This window comes from Vespa mandarinia, chromosome 17, assembly GCF_050613455.1.
Source record: "Vespa mandarinia isolate Hongniang chromosome 17, ASM5061345v1, whole genome shotgun sequence".
In the NCBI taxonomy this organism is placed as follows: Eukaryota; Metazoa; Arthropoda; class Insecta; order Hymenoptera; family Vespidae; genus Vespa; species Vespa mandarinia.
The window spans coordinates 160,447-177,737 of NC_140826.1; the positions used below are offsets into that span (position 1 = coordinate 160,447).

The window sequence follows — 17,291 nt, forward strand, 5'->3', positions numbered from 1 at the left end:
AATAATAGCGTTATATAGCTAGTATCTAGCATCGTATATTAAGAAAGATAAATTTTTCATGGAAACAATGTCAAACAAGATCAACGATCATGTAATTTATTTTCATTTTTAAAAGATTTATTCTTACTGAAATTGTACGCTAAAAATTCCCTGAAGTCTTTTTTTTCGATCTACAACATATATGAGTTACGACTTTGAGTTTATGATTCGTGTTTTATTGTATATCGCGCTTTATTTCTTATAAACGAATGGTGCAGGATAAAAGTTTTACACCGCAGCAGTGTTTTGTTCGAAGAAATGGAATTGTCGGCTGATGGGAGAACCATTAAAAGCTTTGAAGACATACGAATAAATTTAAACGAAGATTGTCGTATCTGTTTACGAAGGTGTAACGAAGCATGTCAACTGTTTCAAAACGACAAAGGCTTTTCTCAAAAACTAATGGCACTTGCTGCTGTACAGGTTAGATTTATTACATTCTGAATTTAAATATGTTGATTCTTCCGAAATTTGCTTGATTTACTTGTACTTTTACGCATCTCTTTCGCAGGCATAAAAGACAAAAATGTCCAACTAAAAGTAGAAGTTTAAAATCTTATATGATCTCATCAGAGTCGAATTAAAAACACTATAATACAGAGATGAGGCATTTTAATTCCATCTTTCCTGTATATGTGCGTGTGTGTGTGTGCGTGCGCGGCGTGTGTGTACTATATCAATATTTTATTATTTTATGTACATTTTTACAGTTCTTAAATCCATAAGAGATGCAATAGTTTTCAATTTAGCATGATGGAACAATAAAATATGTATGCCAGAATAATATTCTTTAAGTGTAATGTATTTCTTATTATTTTGCATCGAACACATTAATTCTGTTTTAAGTGCGATACTTTACATATATATAATACATATGTAGAAGATTAAAGCAATTTCGGCAGGTAGAAGACAGATCAGTTGCATATAAATATATGGAATGATACATTCATTTGGAAAGTATAATTATTTTGTTTATTACAGGTAGAAGAAGAAGATGGATTGCCATCAGTAATATGTTATCAATGTTCTCAACTTCTTGACATGTCCTACAATTTTCAATGTCAGATACAAAAAGCAGATACAAAATTACGTGGAATATTGAAACTTAAATCATGTACAGTAAAAGATATTGAAAATGTATTCAAAGTTGAAGATAATTTTTCTGATATTATCTCAAATACAATATTACATAAAAAAGTTACAGATAATATTAATAATGATGTTAGAACATGCAGTAACACTATTGATGAACCATCTGTACAACTTGATGTACAAAGTTTTTCCACTGATCAACATGTCTTTACTTCTGAAATAATTAATGATAATATAGAACCCAATGACAAGTGCAATTCAATAATTGTACTAGAGAATAAACAAAAAACATACAAAGTTGTAGAAAATGTAAAATTACCTCAAAGTTATGAAAAAATTACAAATAAATCAAATAGTGTAACATGTCATTCGCCTAGTTTAATTACAGAAACAGACTGTATTAAAGAGGATTTATCTCATGAAAAAAATTTATCAGAAAGTGATGATAATTCCATTGACCAAAGTACTGTTAGCAGAGAACAAATATTCAAAACTGAAATAAAAGATGAGTTACATTTAGAAGCATTATCCTATAATACACTTGCAGAAAATTCATCAAAAAATAATGATATTCAAAAAGAAGGAAAACCTATTGATAATTGTAGCGATGATGAGGAAAAACCTTTAATTACCAGGACTTCAAGGCAGAAATGTCTACATTGCATTAAATCATTTGCTACACGTTTAGCTTTACAAAGACATATGATAGTACACAAGCACAAAACAAAATTACGTTATGTTTGTTACATATGTGAAAAACAATTTTCAAATATTGCAAAATTAAAAAGTCACATTTTCAATAGACATGATACACATGAAAGTAATAAAAAAAGAGTGAAAGAGAACAGTGAAGATAAAGATGTACATTTAAAAACAGGACACCTTGATAGTAATTGTAATAATTCCATCGAAAATACTAAAACTGAAAAAAGAAATTGTAAATTTACATGCAAAGTTTGTTCTAAACAATTTACATATCAAAAATCTTTCTTCACTCATGCTAAAAGTCATCCAGAATATAATTCTGAAGATTTAAATGATTTTTCTAGTGAAACTGGAACTCAATTAAATGAAATCAAAAGTAAATCGGTACTGAAACAAAGTGAGTCAGATGATGGAAATAATGATGATATTGATGATATCGATAATGACGATGACAATGACAATGATAATGATAATGATAATTTACCAATGGAAAGTCCTCAGTGTACACAGTGTGGAAAATTGTTTGCAACCAAAAGAAATCTTAAAAGGCATATCTCTACTCACAGTGGTTTGAAGTACAATTGTTCGACTTGTGGAAAAGGATTTTCAAGAATAGATAAATTAAAGGATCATGAGCAATCAAAGCATAAAGATGAAATATTTGGTAACTCGGAAGAAGAAAATGAAGATGATACAGATAATGAAAATAAAGTTAATAGTGGTTCTAATGATCGAAAAAAGGTAATATCAAAAGTGATTTATACTTATAAGCGTTAATTAAAATATATAGACGTTAATAATAAGAAATATAAACAAATCTTTACATTCTCAATGAGAGTAATGTTATATTTAATTTCTTACAGGGTAGACATAATAGGCCACATAAATGTGCTATTTGTCCAAAAGCATTTGCTCAGCAACAGTCTTTAGCTAATCACATAGAAAGGCATAAACGTGCTAAAGATAGTCAAAAAAGATTTCTGTGCGAAGTTTGTAGCAAATGTTTTGCTCAAAGTGGTTCACTGGTTGCTCACATGCGTACTCATACTGGCATTAAACCATATGTATGTAATGTCTGCAGTAGAGCTTTCACTAAAAGCACCTATCTACAATTACATTTAAGAACTCATAGTGGAGAAAAGCCTTATATTTGTCAATATTGTAGCAGAGCATTTGCACGTGCCAATACTTTAGCCAGACATATAACGATGCATACAGGAGAAGCTAAATATCACTGCCAGATTTGTACTAAGTCTTTTAGACGATTAACTTCATTAAATGAACACACGTACACGCATACTGGTCAAAGACCATATGCATGTAAAATATGTACAAAAAGATATAACAATGCAGGTTCTTTGTATGCACATACAAAGAAATGTAAAGCTCAGCAGTTGTCTAACTCAACAACAACTTTTACTCTTCCAATGGATAATACATTGCAACAAAATGGTGGACCTACTCCGCAGGTTTTAATCTATTCTCAAAGAAAACTGGTAGAGGATGGTACTGTTGGTCAAGTTACACCATCTCCACAATATATGATTGCTAATGTACATAATCAAAAAGCCTTATCTACAAATATTATGCAACCATTTACAGTTGAGGATCCAAATGTATGTACAGTCAATTCTAAACAGTTTAAAAATCCTTATTATTCTATATATCCAAATGTATAAGATATTCTGCTAAAGTATATTTAGTAAAAAATGTATAATTATATATCAATCTGATTGATCATCTATTTTTAAGATTTGAATGAAAATTAAAGTCTGATTGTAGAACATTAGAATGCAACAGTATTTGACGAAAGGAACAAAGACTTATTAAGGTGTTAAGAAATTAAATTTGTCCATTCGATCAATCGAAATAAACTTTCGTAAACATCTTTGAATAAGATTCTAGTTTTTAAATATTACTAAAAATTCAATTTTTCGTATTCAGTTATAATGAAATAAAATAAAATTTTATTATTGTAATGTAAAATATTTTAAAAATGTACTATAAATTTCGAAGAATTTCAGGTTGCGGACATCATAAATTTTAAATCACCCGCGCTTACATCATTATTTTAAAATATACAACATCGTCCAATAACAAACAAAATTTTTTTATCTTTACATACAATTTTTATATATTTCATCTATTTATCTATCTTTGTGTACGTGTGTATAATATATATATATATATATATATATATATATATATATATATTCATATGTATATGTATATATGAGTATATATATATATATACATCAACATTATTTTAATTTTAAATTTATTGAAAAAAATTATAATTTTTTTTAGAATTGAAAAAGACCTATTATTATTTTCATGAAATATTCATTCAGACGATCTACATATTTTTGACTACTGTATTCACAAATACAAGGTGTTTATTGGAGATTAGAAAATATTAGAATCTGCTCGAACCAGAAATGTTTTTATTTTCTAGTACCTTTAACAGGGCCAATAATGTTAGTTCCTATTTATTTTCATTGAATTCATGTGATATAGCCTTAAATTAAAATGAATACGACAGAATTATAGTACCTTCAGGAAACATTTTCGAACGCCATCTTGCCTCTTAACTGCTAAATAGTTGTTCTGTGAATGCGTTTGTCATAAGTGGATTGTGTTATTTTCTTCTCTATTTGAGTTGTAATTCTATAATTGTATTAAATTTTAAGTGATCGACAAGGTGAGGGAATGCGAACTGTTATAAGCGTCCGTTGTTTTGCAAATTAATCAGGAAACTTTCTGTTTGCTCACGCACGAACGAACGGCTGTGGCATATCATGAAACATAGAGTTCTTTCTTTAGTGCAGGCTATTCTAATCTTTTCTAAATCTTAAATTTCATAATAATAGACTATAAGTCCTCGTGCGTAAAGAAATCAGTGGTTTTCTTTATAAGGGGCATCATTTTTTAATAATAACAGATGTCGGTATTCGTTTGAAATGTAATTTTATAATTCGAAGAAAATCAGAACATTCGGGGATATCTTGTATCTCATAAATCGTCTAGTAATTTGAATAGAGACAAGAAATAAATCGTGTTTTGATTGAGGGTCATGCACGAACAATAGTGTGCAGCAGACTATTGTGCGCGAATGATGACGTTTTTCCTTGAAGAAGTACGCATAGAGGATTGTTTCCTGTTTGTATGACGTTTGCTGCTTTCATAAGTCTATTGGATCAACATTAATTACGGTAGCAGCAGCCGAACGAAGTATTGAAATACGCGAGTGACTTGATAGTGAGAGGTCGTAAAGAGAAGAAACTTTTTTTTATATTCGATACTAAGTACGTTCTACGTTAATACTTCAGGTATAGCATGATAACCTTCAAATGTAGATCAAACATAGATTGCTCCAAGAACAATAGATTATATATATATAATTCTATTACGAATTCTATAATCTTATTTGACTATCGATCTCGTATTTTATTATATTATTTTCACATTTCTTTCAATTCGTGATATTTCTCATTTCGTATTATTTATTTCTTTTTATTCATTCTAAGATACATTATAACAATCAATACTTTCATGGTCAATATTTATAATACTGTTAGTGTAATCGTGAAACCTTGCATTAGATCTCAGATCTAGACTCATATAATTATATGTTCTTTCCCAAAAGTTGTATACATACAGCTCCATTTTTAAGAAAGCTTAAATGTAACAAATATATACATATATATATCTAAGGAGTAAATTATTTTTATAAACCTTTCATTAAAGAAAAGTATCTATCAAATAAATAGCTGAAAATAATAAAATGACATTTAATGATTGAAATCAGTAATACTAGCTATTTTACATTAGAATATTAGTTTGATGAGAACTAATATATTAACAGTGATAAAAAAATTTTTGAACTGACATTGGTACGATAAAAGATCTAATTAAATATAAATATCGTTTGAATTTAGGTTATATCATAATCTATATAGTATAATATTAATAAAATTTCATTGTTGATCATTTTTGCAATATAACTTTTGGTTGTACGTCTTAAAAAGATATAAGATTTTAATCATCTTGTTATAATATGTGTGTGTGTGTGTGTGTGTGTGTGTGTGTGTGTGTGTGTATGTGTGTGTGTGATGATAATATTCATCCACGAGGTGGATATATTTTAAAGATAAGATAAGGTGGAAATAACTGTAATTCTTAAGTGATAAAGAATTTTTCTTATTCCAGAAAGGCAGCAGTTTTATAAAGGAACTAATTTTGTTATTCAATGTAAGTAAAACTTTAATTACAAAAATAGTAGTTAGAATGTAAGTTAGTTTTTTCATAATCAAAGAGGCTGGTGATATACTGATTTCTTTTCTATCTCTACTAAATATACAATCTATCAAGGAATTAAGTAAGTTTTCATACTCTCACCTTAAGTTGAAAAGTTGTCATATTGCTTAGCTATTTATAAAATTTAATGTTATTATACATACAGTCAGAAATTTGAATATGCATAAAAAAAGAATTATTTATTTTCATATATTATTTGTAATATATTTATACGTCTCTATCTAAATATATGATTTTACTCAAAATTCTGACTGCGAGAATAACATAACATAATTTATACAATTGCTAGAACAAAATTAATCGTTTTTATATGATTAAAGCTTTATATGATACTACATTTGCATAATCACTTCAAATGTTATTCCAAATATTTAACATTCATTGAAAACACCAGTGTATATATATATACACACATTTTTTTGTAAATTTATAGTTATGCGAAATAAAATTTCTAATTACTCTTTTGTTAGTAAGTAGAGATAGCAAAAATGGTCCTGTCTGATTATTTATAAACATATTTAATTTATTTAATTTTAAGGAAAGAGATGATATGTATTAATCAGAATTGTTATGGCATGTGTCATATTCTATTATAATGTATCAAATATTTTACAGATTACTTTTCCTATTTATTTGATTATACTATAGTACTATAAGTAGATAAAAATTATAGTGGAGAGATTATGTATGTAGTACAACAATCTTGTCAATTGATATTGTATATTTATATCGAATGTAGGTGATATTTCATATGAAATGAAGCCAGAAAGTATCTGCAGTTATATTTTTAATTTTATATATAAATGAATATAGGTTGTGCCTATTTAAACATTTGCAAAATATAATGCTAATAGGAGTAAGTAATGCAAAAAGCAGTTTCTTAAATAGAAACTAAATTCTTTTTTATTTGTATATTATTTTTTTTTCTAACGCTATTTTTAGGAAATGCACGATCATAAAGTATATTTGTTCAATATATATTTGTTATTATTATACCTATTTTTATTTATGATGTTCAGTATAATGGAGTAGGAGACATTTAGTGTTACTTGCAATATTTATTTGCATAATAATTTTATCTTATTTGAAATGAAATTACACGTATATTATTAATTCTTCAAGTGTTTAAATATGGAATAACATTGGATTGTTTGTGAAATACAATTTATGTATTAAATAATGTCATACTTATTTACGAAGTCATCTGATAGTTTAGGGTTTTATTCTGATTTGGAGAATTTGGGAGTTTTCTATATTTCTGGACAAGACGTAGTTTCATCAACACCAGCGGCGAAATTTGACATGCCAACAATGGCTATGCAAAAGGTAAATTTTTGAAACAGCTTTAACCATTGATTTAACAAGTGTTCGCACTTTAACAATCAGTGCAATATGAATCTAAATAATATTAGTGAAAATATATCTGAAATAATTTTAACTTATTATAAGTGCCTGTATGAATAATATAGATTATGATATTTATACTTTACTAGTTAAAGATAATTTACAAGGTATTTTGATTTGTTTTTTAATGTCAAGTCTACAATTATAGTATTATAAGATAAATATTATGAGTGAGTATTTAACATAAAAATTATGCAAGTTAGTATTGCATTGGATACTATTTCTATGTAACAAAATTACAATAATACTGATCTGCTCATTAATTTTTAAGTTTTTAGAATAAAAAATGACTGATAAGGTATTTGAGAAAAGTGTATAATAATTCATATATTTATTGTCACATATTAACTTAATAATGAAGTATAGTGCCTAAATATATTAGGTATAATTTTACTTTTATTTGTTACATTGTCTTCTTTTTTATATTCTCTTATTATTTTATATATCTGATATAGAAGCTGTTGTGTTAGAACCATTAAGCTTATTATATTATATATCTCCTATAATTTATTTAGTTTGCCTATCTTACTCCTAACTGAACTAAGTTTTTGTAAAAATATGTTGAACAAATGTAACTTCAATTGAACAATGTAGGTGGTAATGCTTTACACAACCTTAATTTTGTAAGGTACAAATATTTTAATTATTTTTGTGCTTATTTTTTGTGTACTTACCAGCATGGCTTTCTTATATAGCAAATGTCCATATTTATTGTCAACAGTTTTGAATTGTTTTAAAAATTGTTTATGTATATTTAATATAATCAAAACATTTTTATATTTTATTATTTTAAATTTAAAGTATTACGTTCAATAGAAATATATACATATATATATATATATATATATATAATTTGGATATTTTATAGAATAATATTTTTATATTTCACAGATTATATTTTTATTTTATTTACACTAAATTGTTTAAATTTTATTTCTAAGCTTTTATCTAGACTTACAGAAATATAACTTTTTCTTTATGAATTTTTTACAAATTCATGAAGATGTGATAATAAGTATGGGCTTTACGAAAAATCATAAATTTTATTATTAATTGGTAAGCAATAATACTAATTTTTAGATGAGAAGACAAGGCCAAGACGTCATGCAAATGAATCTAGCAGGTATTAGGCGAGATATTGTAAACCTTGCTCATAATTATAGCAATGCACAGGTAATTTTTTTGCTTTTATCTTAATTTTCAGAATTTTAAATTGTTAATGTAATATTACGTCAACAGATTAGTTGAAACGAATATGGATCGTATTAATTACTTTACAGAAAGCTGTAAGAAAAGCTACCAGTAATGATCCTTGGGGTCCAAGTAGTACTCTTATGGCAGAAATTGCTGATTTGACATATAATGTTGTGGCCTTTACTGAAATTATGCAAATGTTATGGAAAAGACTCAATGACCATGGTAAAAATTGGAGACATGTTTACAAAGCTTTGGTTCTTTTGGAGTACCTTATTAAAACTGGTACAGAAAAAGTGGCACAACAATGCAAGGAAAATATTTTCGCCATTCAAACATTAAAAGGTAATCAGATAAAAAGCAATTTTATATGGATGTTTATTCCAGTTTTTAATTTATATTGTTTTTATATTGGAATAATGAATAATTCTATACAACTTCGTAAGATTTTCAACACATGGAAGGACATAAAGATCAAGGTATTAATGTGCGAGAAAAAGCAAAACAATTAGTAGCTTTATTAAAAGATGATGAGAGATTAAAAAATGAAAGAGCTAGAGCATTGAAGGCCAAAGAGAGATTCGCTCAAACAGTTAGTGGTTTTGGAAGTGATGGTTTAGATACCATGTCACCTGTAAGCAGTGATGTAAGTTTTTTGGATTATAATGACTTCATAATGAAAAATAAATAAATAAATAAATAAATATAAATTAATATATTGTTTCAGTTTCAAGATTGGGAGCCTTGCAATTTAACCGAATCAGCATCACGACGTACGAGTATATTTTTATTAGTCATAAATTTGACATTTCATTTTGGTATCACATTTGTGGTGAATTTAAAGTAAATTTCATAAAAGAAATGTTCAAATGATCGTCATTACAGATAAATACATATTTCTTATTTATTATAATTCATAAAAGAGAAGAAATTTAATCCATATATATACACTTTTAACAAAATTTGTATATTTCTGAAATAGCTGAATTAGAAGCAGCTAGACCACAAACAGTGGGTGAAGAAGAATTACAACTACAGCTAGCACTTGCTATGTCAAGAGAAGAAGCAGAACAAGAGGAGCAACGACGGCGAAGTGACGATGTTCGACTACAATTAGCACTTAGTCAAAGTCAGCAGGACTTTAAGTATGTATAAAATATTTATGAAATGTTCATGTTGTATGAAGAAGAAAATATTTAAAATAATATTTGTAATTTTTAGAGCACCACAAATTGAAAAGCAAAGTCATATGCTTGATCTACTAGATGTAAATCTAGGTGAAGCAAGCGGCTCTTCTGCGCAGAATGATCCTTGGAGTATTCCAGTTACAGCTCCACCTCCAAGACCTCAGGTACTTCATGCTATAATACATATATACATTAATATGTGGTAAAAAAATACTTCAAAAGTAAAGTTACTTGTATGTACATGCATAACATTAGAAAACTATTAAAGAAGAAATATAATATTGTTTAAATATTTAAATATTTAATTTAAGTTTCCAAATAGTTTTGTTCTTTTAAGTCAAAATATGTTTGTGGTGGAAAAGAAGCAAATAATTGTTTCTTTATGCATTAAAAATTTATGTGTATGATTTACTTATATCATTCAAGTACATTGACTTAATTTTGGTTTCATATTATATATATCTTTATTGCATGGTAAAGCAAATCACATACTTTTTGCATGTTGCACATCAGTCCTTGGATTTGTCTCAATTTCGTAAATGTAAGGTATGTTTCACGAAAGTAAATAAACTGATGTAGTAGATTTTAATATATCAAAAGAAAAAAAAATTAAAAATAATAAATAATTATAATTTGTTTTTTATTTGATTTTATAGACTCAAAATGATCCTTGGAGTGTACCAACAACAAGCAATAATTCACCTGCGATAGATCCATGGGCTCCTGTTACATCTCAAAAGCAGAGTAAGTTTTTGATAATATATTCATTTCTATTTTATGTTTATATTACTGATTAGTTATTATAATTACTTGTTTTAGTTGTTGCTAACGATCCATGGAAAGCACCTGCTCCATCTCCAGCAACAATAGTGACTCCTCGCACAGCAGATCCCTGGTCGCCAATACCATCTGTTAATGAGTCAGAAACATCTAAAGTAGAGGTAGTATTAAATTATTTTTTGATTACTACAGAAAAACAGGATTACTTTATTAAATAATAATAAAATAATATATAGGCTCGTCAAGATAAAACATTATCTACATCTCCATCTTTCAATAATCCTACTCTGACTCAAAATATTGGTTTTGCGGCACAATCACCACAAAACATCGGTTTTAATTTGCCAAATTCTTCAAATGCTGCCTTTGGTACCATAAGTAATGGTTTTAAGGATCCTGGCTCTACTTTTAACAATTTTCCTTCTCAAACTCATGGTAGTTCCGCTGCAAGTCCATTGGGCGAGCTTGATGAATTTGATGTAATCAGTCAGAGAAACAAACTTGGAACTGGCTCACAAACTACAAATAATGGTAATTATACAATTATAATAAAAGTTATAATCGACATTATAACTTTTACTATTTTTGTGATGTATGTAATATATTTCAGGAGCTATATTGTCTTCAGATCCATTTGATCTAGGTGGCATAGGTGAATCTCTACCACAAAACACTGGTGCAATAAAAAAGACACCACAATCTTTTCTTGGTGAAAATTCTGCTCTTGTAAACTTGGATAATCTTGTCAGCACCTCTACGATTAAAACAGTAACTCCAACACCAACAGGTAATACTATATTTGAACAATGCGAATAATAATTTATGAACACGCTTCTTTCAAATTATTTGTAATATTGCTTTTATTATAATCCATGTACAAACATATTTTCAGGTAATTGAAATTATATGAAAAATTAATATTTTACTTCATAACACATTCTATGTCTGCAAAATAGCATTTCATTGGAACTAAATTCGTGAGTATTAACAAACTGACGAATGATCGCACGAGTGCATGATTCAAGTTTGTTATCATGTTAATATGAGTTTAATGTTTGTATTTTAATGATTTATACAATTTTATACATCAAAACTTTTGCGAATTTTAGTTTCCTTACGTTTTTAAAAATTTAATTTATTTTGTAATTGAATAATAATCGATTTTATTTTGCATGCATTTTTTATAAAATCGATATTTTATTTATCACGTAAATCTAATTTGTATCAGCAGACTTGAAAGTGTTATAATATTAATTAATAATATTTAACATTATTGATAAAAAGCAAGTGTTTAGTAAAGACGCTTTAAATTTTACTATTTTTGTGTTAAGACGCAAACTTAACTCAATAATAAATATTAGTATCATAGGGATCTATCATTTTTTATTTATGTTAATATCTTATATTTTCATTTAATATGATCTAATTTACAGTGCCCGTATCATACTCAGCGAATCCATTTGCGACAACAGCGGCACCATCTCATGCCCCAATTAACCAGATTCGACAGGACCCTTGGAGTGTAAATACTAATGCTAAAGCAAATCCATTTCTATCGTAGCCTGATAAAAATTATTGAAAAGTTAGCTGAAACCGCTATTACTGCAGCGAATATAATAGTATTTCAGATTTTATTAGTAACCCTGTACGGTATAAGTTTAAATTTAGAGTAAATTATGATATGAGTTGCAGATGCAGAATATAGAAGAAGCAAGCAATAGAAAAAATTTTATTGTTGATAACTAAAAACATTATTGATACTATCGAAATGTTTTAAGTAAAAAATCTAATTATTGACATACTTTTATGATTGCTGTTTATATTTATTCATAATACTTTCCATAACATATCGTATAATTGTCAGTTATAAATGATTTTATTGTGGCTATATCATTTGATAAATTATTTCACAAGAGATTTTGAATGCTAGAAGAAAAAAGTAATATGATATAATATTTTAACTTGAAATGCTTAAAAGCTCCCAAGGTAAAAACTAGATTTTATACATACTCTTTTCATATATAGAATATTTTTTAAGTATGGATTCATTCTCAGACAAAAATTGCTCACCAATATATTCTTTGGGTAAAAATGTAAAATGATAATGATATCGAGATCATTTCATTTATTTTGTATTTATATACGTGTTTTCTATAGTAAATGAGATCGTGAGACTGTAATCGTAATTTGCAAAAATAGATTATATCGAACAGGGTTCAGTTTAAGCCAGTCTTGAATGTTATATGGATTATGATCTATAAAATTCATATTGTGGCTTGCTTTTTAGCAATAAGAAATCAAGAATACAAATAGTGCCTGTGTTAAAGATGTGTGCGCATTTATTGTTAAATATGATCAGCCGTGTGCTAATAATTTTATACAATATCTAATACATCACACAGTACTTGTTAAAAATAACAAAAATATCATCATGTTCTGTAATCATGGTAATATACATCAGTTTTTATATTTTCAAGCTTTATACACCTTGATTAATGAGTAAATATACACGTCAAGTATACTGTTTATGATTCCAGTATGATGATAATGGCATACATCTGTTTTGTGCAAAGTAGTCTTACAAAAATAAGAACTAATCACTGCTATTGAAAGTAAAACGTTTCAGCAACCAGTTGCAGGTGATTATTAGTATAGCAATTGTCAGGCAATTTTATAACTACAACAATTTGCAAATTTGTTATGATGAGAATATATATTTATTCATTTATTCTATCTCACGACGTGATGCAATTTGCGTTTTCTTACGCATTAAAATATTTACTATTGTACCTTAATTCATGTAAAACAAATTATAAATATGTTATGCTATACTGTTCCACGATCAAATTCTTTTCTTTGAAAGTTCTATGAACATAAGTTATCATTAATATTAATGTGGAAGTTTTTTTTAATACTTAACCACATAAGTTTTTGCAGAAGAATTTGCTGAGTTACATTAAAAATATATTATTTATTTTTTTTATAATAATTTAGTTGTGTCACAACAGTACATAAAGAACTAATATTGTTATTTAATTTAAATAAGAAATAAAATGTGAAAATGTTTTTATTAATACTTGTATATAGACATAGATTGTTTTATGATTTTTATGTTTAATTCATCATACTTTTAAAGATGGCATTCCACCTTTGTGTGAACTTGGCATTTCTTTTTCAAAAACTATGATATGATTTTTCTGATTTTACACAAAGATGATACATTTTTTAAAACTGTATGTTACAAATTGGTAAAGCATACTAAATGCAGAATTACATCATAAATGACTTATTTTAAATAAGTTAGAAATACTTGCATGTTGCACAGATTTCTGACTTTTAATTAAATAATACTATTGTGCTATTCAATATTAAGTCAATAATTTTTTAGTCTCGTGCAGTTTTAAACAAATTTGCTTGTACCATAGAATTTGTATATTTAATATCTATTTTTCCAGAAGTTCGTTAAAAGATGAAGTATTCGTAAAGTATTTTAAAAATTATTTTGAGAAATGAACTATAAAATTCTTTTCATACAATATTAAATGTTTTGAATTGAATAGGCTTACCTTGATTATCACATTTATATATATATATAATATATATAAATATAATTATGTATATAATATATATATATACTAATAGTTTTTCATAGAATTTAATATAAAGATTATTTATGTTATGCTTGTTTTATCTATTCGAATACAACTTCATTTCTTATGCGAACACTGGATTACTTTTTAGTTTTAGAGCTACTGTAAGTTCAAAAAACTTCAAAGAACAATTATGAAAAAAATATATTATATATTTTAGTAGATTATTATATTATTAATATTATAAAACAAATAAATGTAAAAATTTCTAAGTTTTCTCAATAAATATATAATTTCAACTTCTCTCACTTTTCTTCATAAAACATTCTATGAAATGCTTTATAAAAACTTATTTTTTGCAAATCAACTTAATTTATTTATTATCATCTCAGTCTTTCTAAAATTAAGTTTTAATTAAATATTAATAACAATATTTTGTATGTTCGTATTAGATAAAATAAAAACAATGCATACGATATCAATAGTTATATACAGATATTATAAATATTAACTGTTTGTAAAAATTTATATGAAGTAGATGATTGGATATATAGTATATGTATACTTCTGTTTTACTACATACATAAAATATTATTTTAAAGAGAAGCTTCCACAGAAGGATTTGTTATTGATGGCAGAAAATAGGATCTTACTTGACTATGTAATTGTGCTACTTCTGGATCTTCTCGTTCTAATGTTCTAATCAATTGAGCAAATTGTACAGTACCTATATACAAAAATATGATAAATAATCTATTCATTTTACTTATAATTAGTTATGTTATTAATTACAAACCTTCTCGTCCTTCTAAAAATCCATAATTCTTAATAACATCCATTTGTATTTGAGTTACAATTGGAAATACAAACTGCATCATTTTTAACATTTCATTTCCGGAATTCTCTTTCACTTCTGTAAGTTTTTGAATATTTTGAGGTGTATTTAAAGCTGCTAAAATATCAGTCAATGCAGCTGTAATGAAAAATTATAAAATAAAATATTAAAATATTTGTATAGTGTAAATAATAAGTAATATTGTAATACCTTTTGCAGTTTCTGCTGTGAAATCAGGTATGCTTGTCATTGTGAAAAATCAACAAATATGTTCCATCTATTCTATACTTTCAAAATAAATATTTACAATTCACTGTATGAATACTAACAAAAAAGTAAATATCTATAACCTACTTCGTGAAAAAATATTACTAACACATAAAAGTATTGTAAGAGATTAGGTACAATCGATAATGTTCAGGCAAAAAATGTATTTACTTTAACGACCCCTATATTCCCATTTTTACACTCATTTTAACGGTTTTTTTCGAATCTATGCAACTTCTAAAATATTACGCTGTTTTTCTTTAATAATTTCATTATTCAATTTTATACTTGTTCTCTGTTATCTCTATACAGTAAAATAGATAAATATTCAAAAAACATAAATGCAATATTTTAATGATTTAAGCTGTTTACTTACCCTGTTTTTATGTTTGACGGTAACAAAAATTCTAGGTATAATACTTGACCGATTTTTATAAACAAAGTTTATATTGAAGATGGAGGTTTAAACGAGGAGTCGGCTTTTTCAAATTTTGCAAAAATTTTTTTTTTATGTAGAAATTATTTTCGAGAAAATAACACTAATAAGATTTTTTTCAAAGAAAACAAAGCTTTTCCAAAAATTTGAAAATTACGTTTGGAATCATTACTGGCGTCAATGCTGTTTTCGCAATTTTTGTGAATAAATTTCATATAGTGGCGCCTCTTAAAATCTACGGCGAAAGAGATGAAGCTCCTACCCCCACTACTAATTTTCATGTCACGCTTGAGTAGTGTATGTTTTATTTCCGTGAATTAGCGAATTGCCTGCTTATTGTATATGTAAATTGAGGGGTTTTCTGATCCATTCCAAACGTAAAGAGATTCTTTCCAATGTTAGCGCGGAGAAACTACAGTGACACACTCAATAATTTTGTTGATTATTTTATCAAAAATAATAATTACTGAATATTTATATATTATACATTATTTTAATAAAAATCGAACATGAGTTCGTTTTCATACTAACTATAGTTAGAATTTTCAACACTAGTTTTTTTTACTATAGTTTTCACTGTAGGATTAATCCACTTTATGTTATTATTATTACTATACTACTATTATTATAATAATAAGGATAAGAAGAAGAAGTAAAAAAAACATACTCAAATATTATATGCGTGTACATTTTATATGATATATGATGATGGTGATTTATAATAACAAAAGAAAAAAGAATATATTTAAACGAAGTACAATACAGCCAATCTACAACCGATTGAGATTTGAGATTTGAGAATCTCTCAAAGATCTACATCCCTTTTAGATATATTCTATGTGTTACAAAGCGTGATGTTTTTTCGCGTGAACTCTTAACGGATCATATTTTCAATAATTTAGATATGTAACTACCCATAAATAGGTATCTTAACAATAATGAGATATGACGACAAATACGAAGCGATTTTTTATTTTTGTCCGTTATCGTTTCCTCATGTCTTTCTACTAATCGTATTATCAGTTCATAATATTCATATTCCTCTTTATTCCATTTTAGCTTTTATCGGTTTTATTTTAATTCTTATTGTTTATCTTATTGATTTTGCGAAAATGTTAAATTATATGGAATTCTGTTATGAAATTTATATGAAGAAAAGCGATGCACAAATTAAGTATTTATGCCGAATTCGCCGTTTATGAAATAGATAAATATAACAAAAATTTTTCGTTTTCCAATTCCGAAGAAGCTGCTGTTAGGTCAAGCCGCGTCAGGTCGTATCGGGCCGGGCCAAGTCGAGTTGGGCCGGGTTCGGCCGATATAAATATGAGAGACTGAAAAGTGTGAATTCAGCCTACTAATACCAATACTCTAATTCTCATTAAGCATGAAAGGGTGTAACCTAACCAAGCTTATATACCACATGATGCGAACATCCTTGTTTC

General features: G+C 26.9%; 3 protein-coding genes across 24 annotated transcripts; 2 read left to right on the forward strand and 1 right to left on the reverse strand.

The window, feature by feature from the left end:
• The first annotated feature begins 11 nt into the window (after positions 1–11).
• On the forward strand, positions 12–3,881 carry LOC146872443 (uncharacterized). 4 transcript variants are annotated; one of them, XM_085662209.1, is made up of 5 exons: positions 321–462; positions 551–674; positions 750–941; positions 1,021–2,577; positions 2,700–3,881. In XM_085662209.1, exons 4-5 carry the CDS (start codon positions 1,081–1,083, stop codon positions 3,513–3,515), a joined length of 2,313 nt encoding a protein of 770 aa, XP_085518335.1. In that variant the 5' UTR covers positions 321–462; positions 551–674; positions 750–941; positions 1,021–1,080; the 3' UTR covers positions 3,516–3,881. The 4 variants fall into 4 exon arrangements, with proteins under 4 accessions (XP_085518334.1, XP_085518335.1, XP_085518336.1 ...); XM_085662210.1 differs by having other exon boundaries at positions 750–835; XM_085662211.1 differs by lacking the exon at positions 551–674 and having other exon boundaries at positions 327–462.
• A 391-nt stretch (positions 3,882–4,272) lies between these two features.
• lqf (epsin homolog lqf) lies at positions 4,273–12,627 on the forward strand. 14 transcript variants are annotated; one of them, XM_085662225.1, is made up of 15 exons: positions 4,273–5,165; positions 6,046–6,087; positions 7,365–7,479; positions 8,638–8,730; positions 8,838–9,096; positions 9,198–9,397; positions 9,479–9,524; positions 9,734–9,896; positions 9,973–10,102; positions 10,419–10,484; positions 10,595–10,682; positions 10,758–10,879; positions 10,955–11,249; positions 11,329–11,505; positions 11,675–11,706. In XM_085662225.1, the coding sequence occupies exons 3-15, from the start codon at positions 7,456–7,458 to the stop codon at positions 11,689–11,691; spliced, it is 1,680 nt and encodes a 559-aa protein (XP_085518351.1). In that variant the 5' UTR covers positions 4,273–5,165; positions 6,046–6,087; positions 7,365–7,455; the 3' UTR covers positions 11,692–11,706. The 14 variants fall into 14 exon arrangements, with proteins under 14 accessions (XP_085518351.1, XP_085518349.1, XP_085518344.1 ...); XM_085662223.1 differs by lacking the exon at positions 11,675–11,706 and adding an exon at positions 12,152–12,627 and having other exon boundaries at positions 4,277–5,165; positions 11,362–11,505; XM_085662218.1 differs by lacking the exon at positions 11,675–11,706 and adding an exon at positions 12,152–12,624 and having other exon boundaries at positions 4,279–5,165; positions 11,347–11,505.
• LOC118442918 (protein C10) lies at positions 12,141–16,065 on the reverse strand. 6 transcript variants are annotated; one of them, XM_035869172.2, is made up of 6 exons: positions 15,787–16,065; positions 15,520–15,714; positions 15,354–15,430; positions 15,105–15,281; positions 14,892–15,035; positions 12,154–12,280 (listed from the first exon to the last, which is right to left on the reverse strand). In XM_035869172.2, exons 3-5 carry the CDS (start codon positions 15,391–15,393, stop codon positions 14,905–14,907), a joined length of 348 nt encoding a protein of 115 aa, XP_035725065.1. In that variant the 5' UTR covers positions 15,394–15,430; positions 15,520–15,714; positions 15,787–16,065; the 3' UTR covers positions 12,154–12,280; positions 14,892–14,904. The 6 variants fall into 6 exon arrangements, with proteins under 6 accessions (XP_085518354.1, XP_035725065.1, XP_035725064.1 ...); XM_035869171.2 differs by having other exon boundaries at positions 15,354–15,425; positions 15,787–16,064; XM_035869169.2 differs by lacking the exon at positions 15,520–15,714 and having other exon boundaries at positions 15,354–15,425; positions 15,787–16,064.
• Between the last annotated feature and the right edge of the window lie 1,226 nt (positions 16,066–17,291).

Coding starts and splice junctions, on each gene's coding strand:
- LOC118442918 (XM_035869172.2), bottom strand. CDS start 15,393: ATGACAAGCATACCTGATTTCACAGCAGAAACTGCAAAAG. Junction 15,282..15,353: donor CACAGCAGAAACTGCAAAAG/GTATTACAATAT, acceptor TTTTCATTACAG/CTGCATTGACTGATATTTTA. Junction 15,036..15,104: donor ATTTTTAGAAGGACGAGAAG/GTTTGTAATTAA, acceptor TTTTGTATATAG/GTACTGTACAATTTGCTCAA.
- LOC146872443 (XM_085662208.1), top strand. CDS start 298: ATGGAATTGTCGGCTGATGGGAGAACCATTAAAAGCTTTGAAGACATA. Junction 463..1,020: donor TGGCACTTGCTGCTGTACAG/GTTAGATTTATT, acceptor TGTTTATTACAG/GTAGAAGAAGAAGATGGATT. Junction 2,578..2,699: donor GTTCTAATGATCGAAAAAAG/GTAATATCAAAA, acceptor AATTTCTTACAG/GGTAGACATAATAGGCCACA.
- lqf (XM_085662215.1), top strand. CDS start 7,456: ATGCCAACAATGGCTATGCAAAAG. Junction 9,398..9,478: donor TGTCACCTGTAAGCAGTGAT/GTAAGTTTTTTG, acceptor ATATTGTTTCAG/TTTCAAGATTGGGAGCCTTG. Junction 9,525..9,733: donor AACCGAATCAGCATCACGAC/GTACGAGTATAT, acceptor TTTCTGAAATAG/CTGAATTAGAAGCAGCTAGA.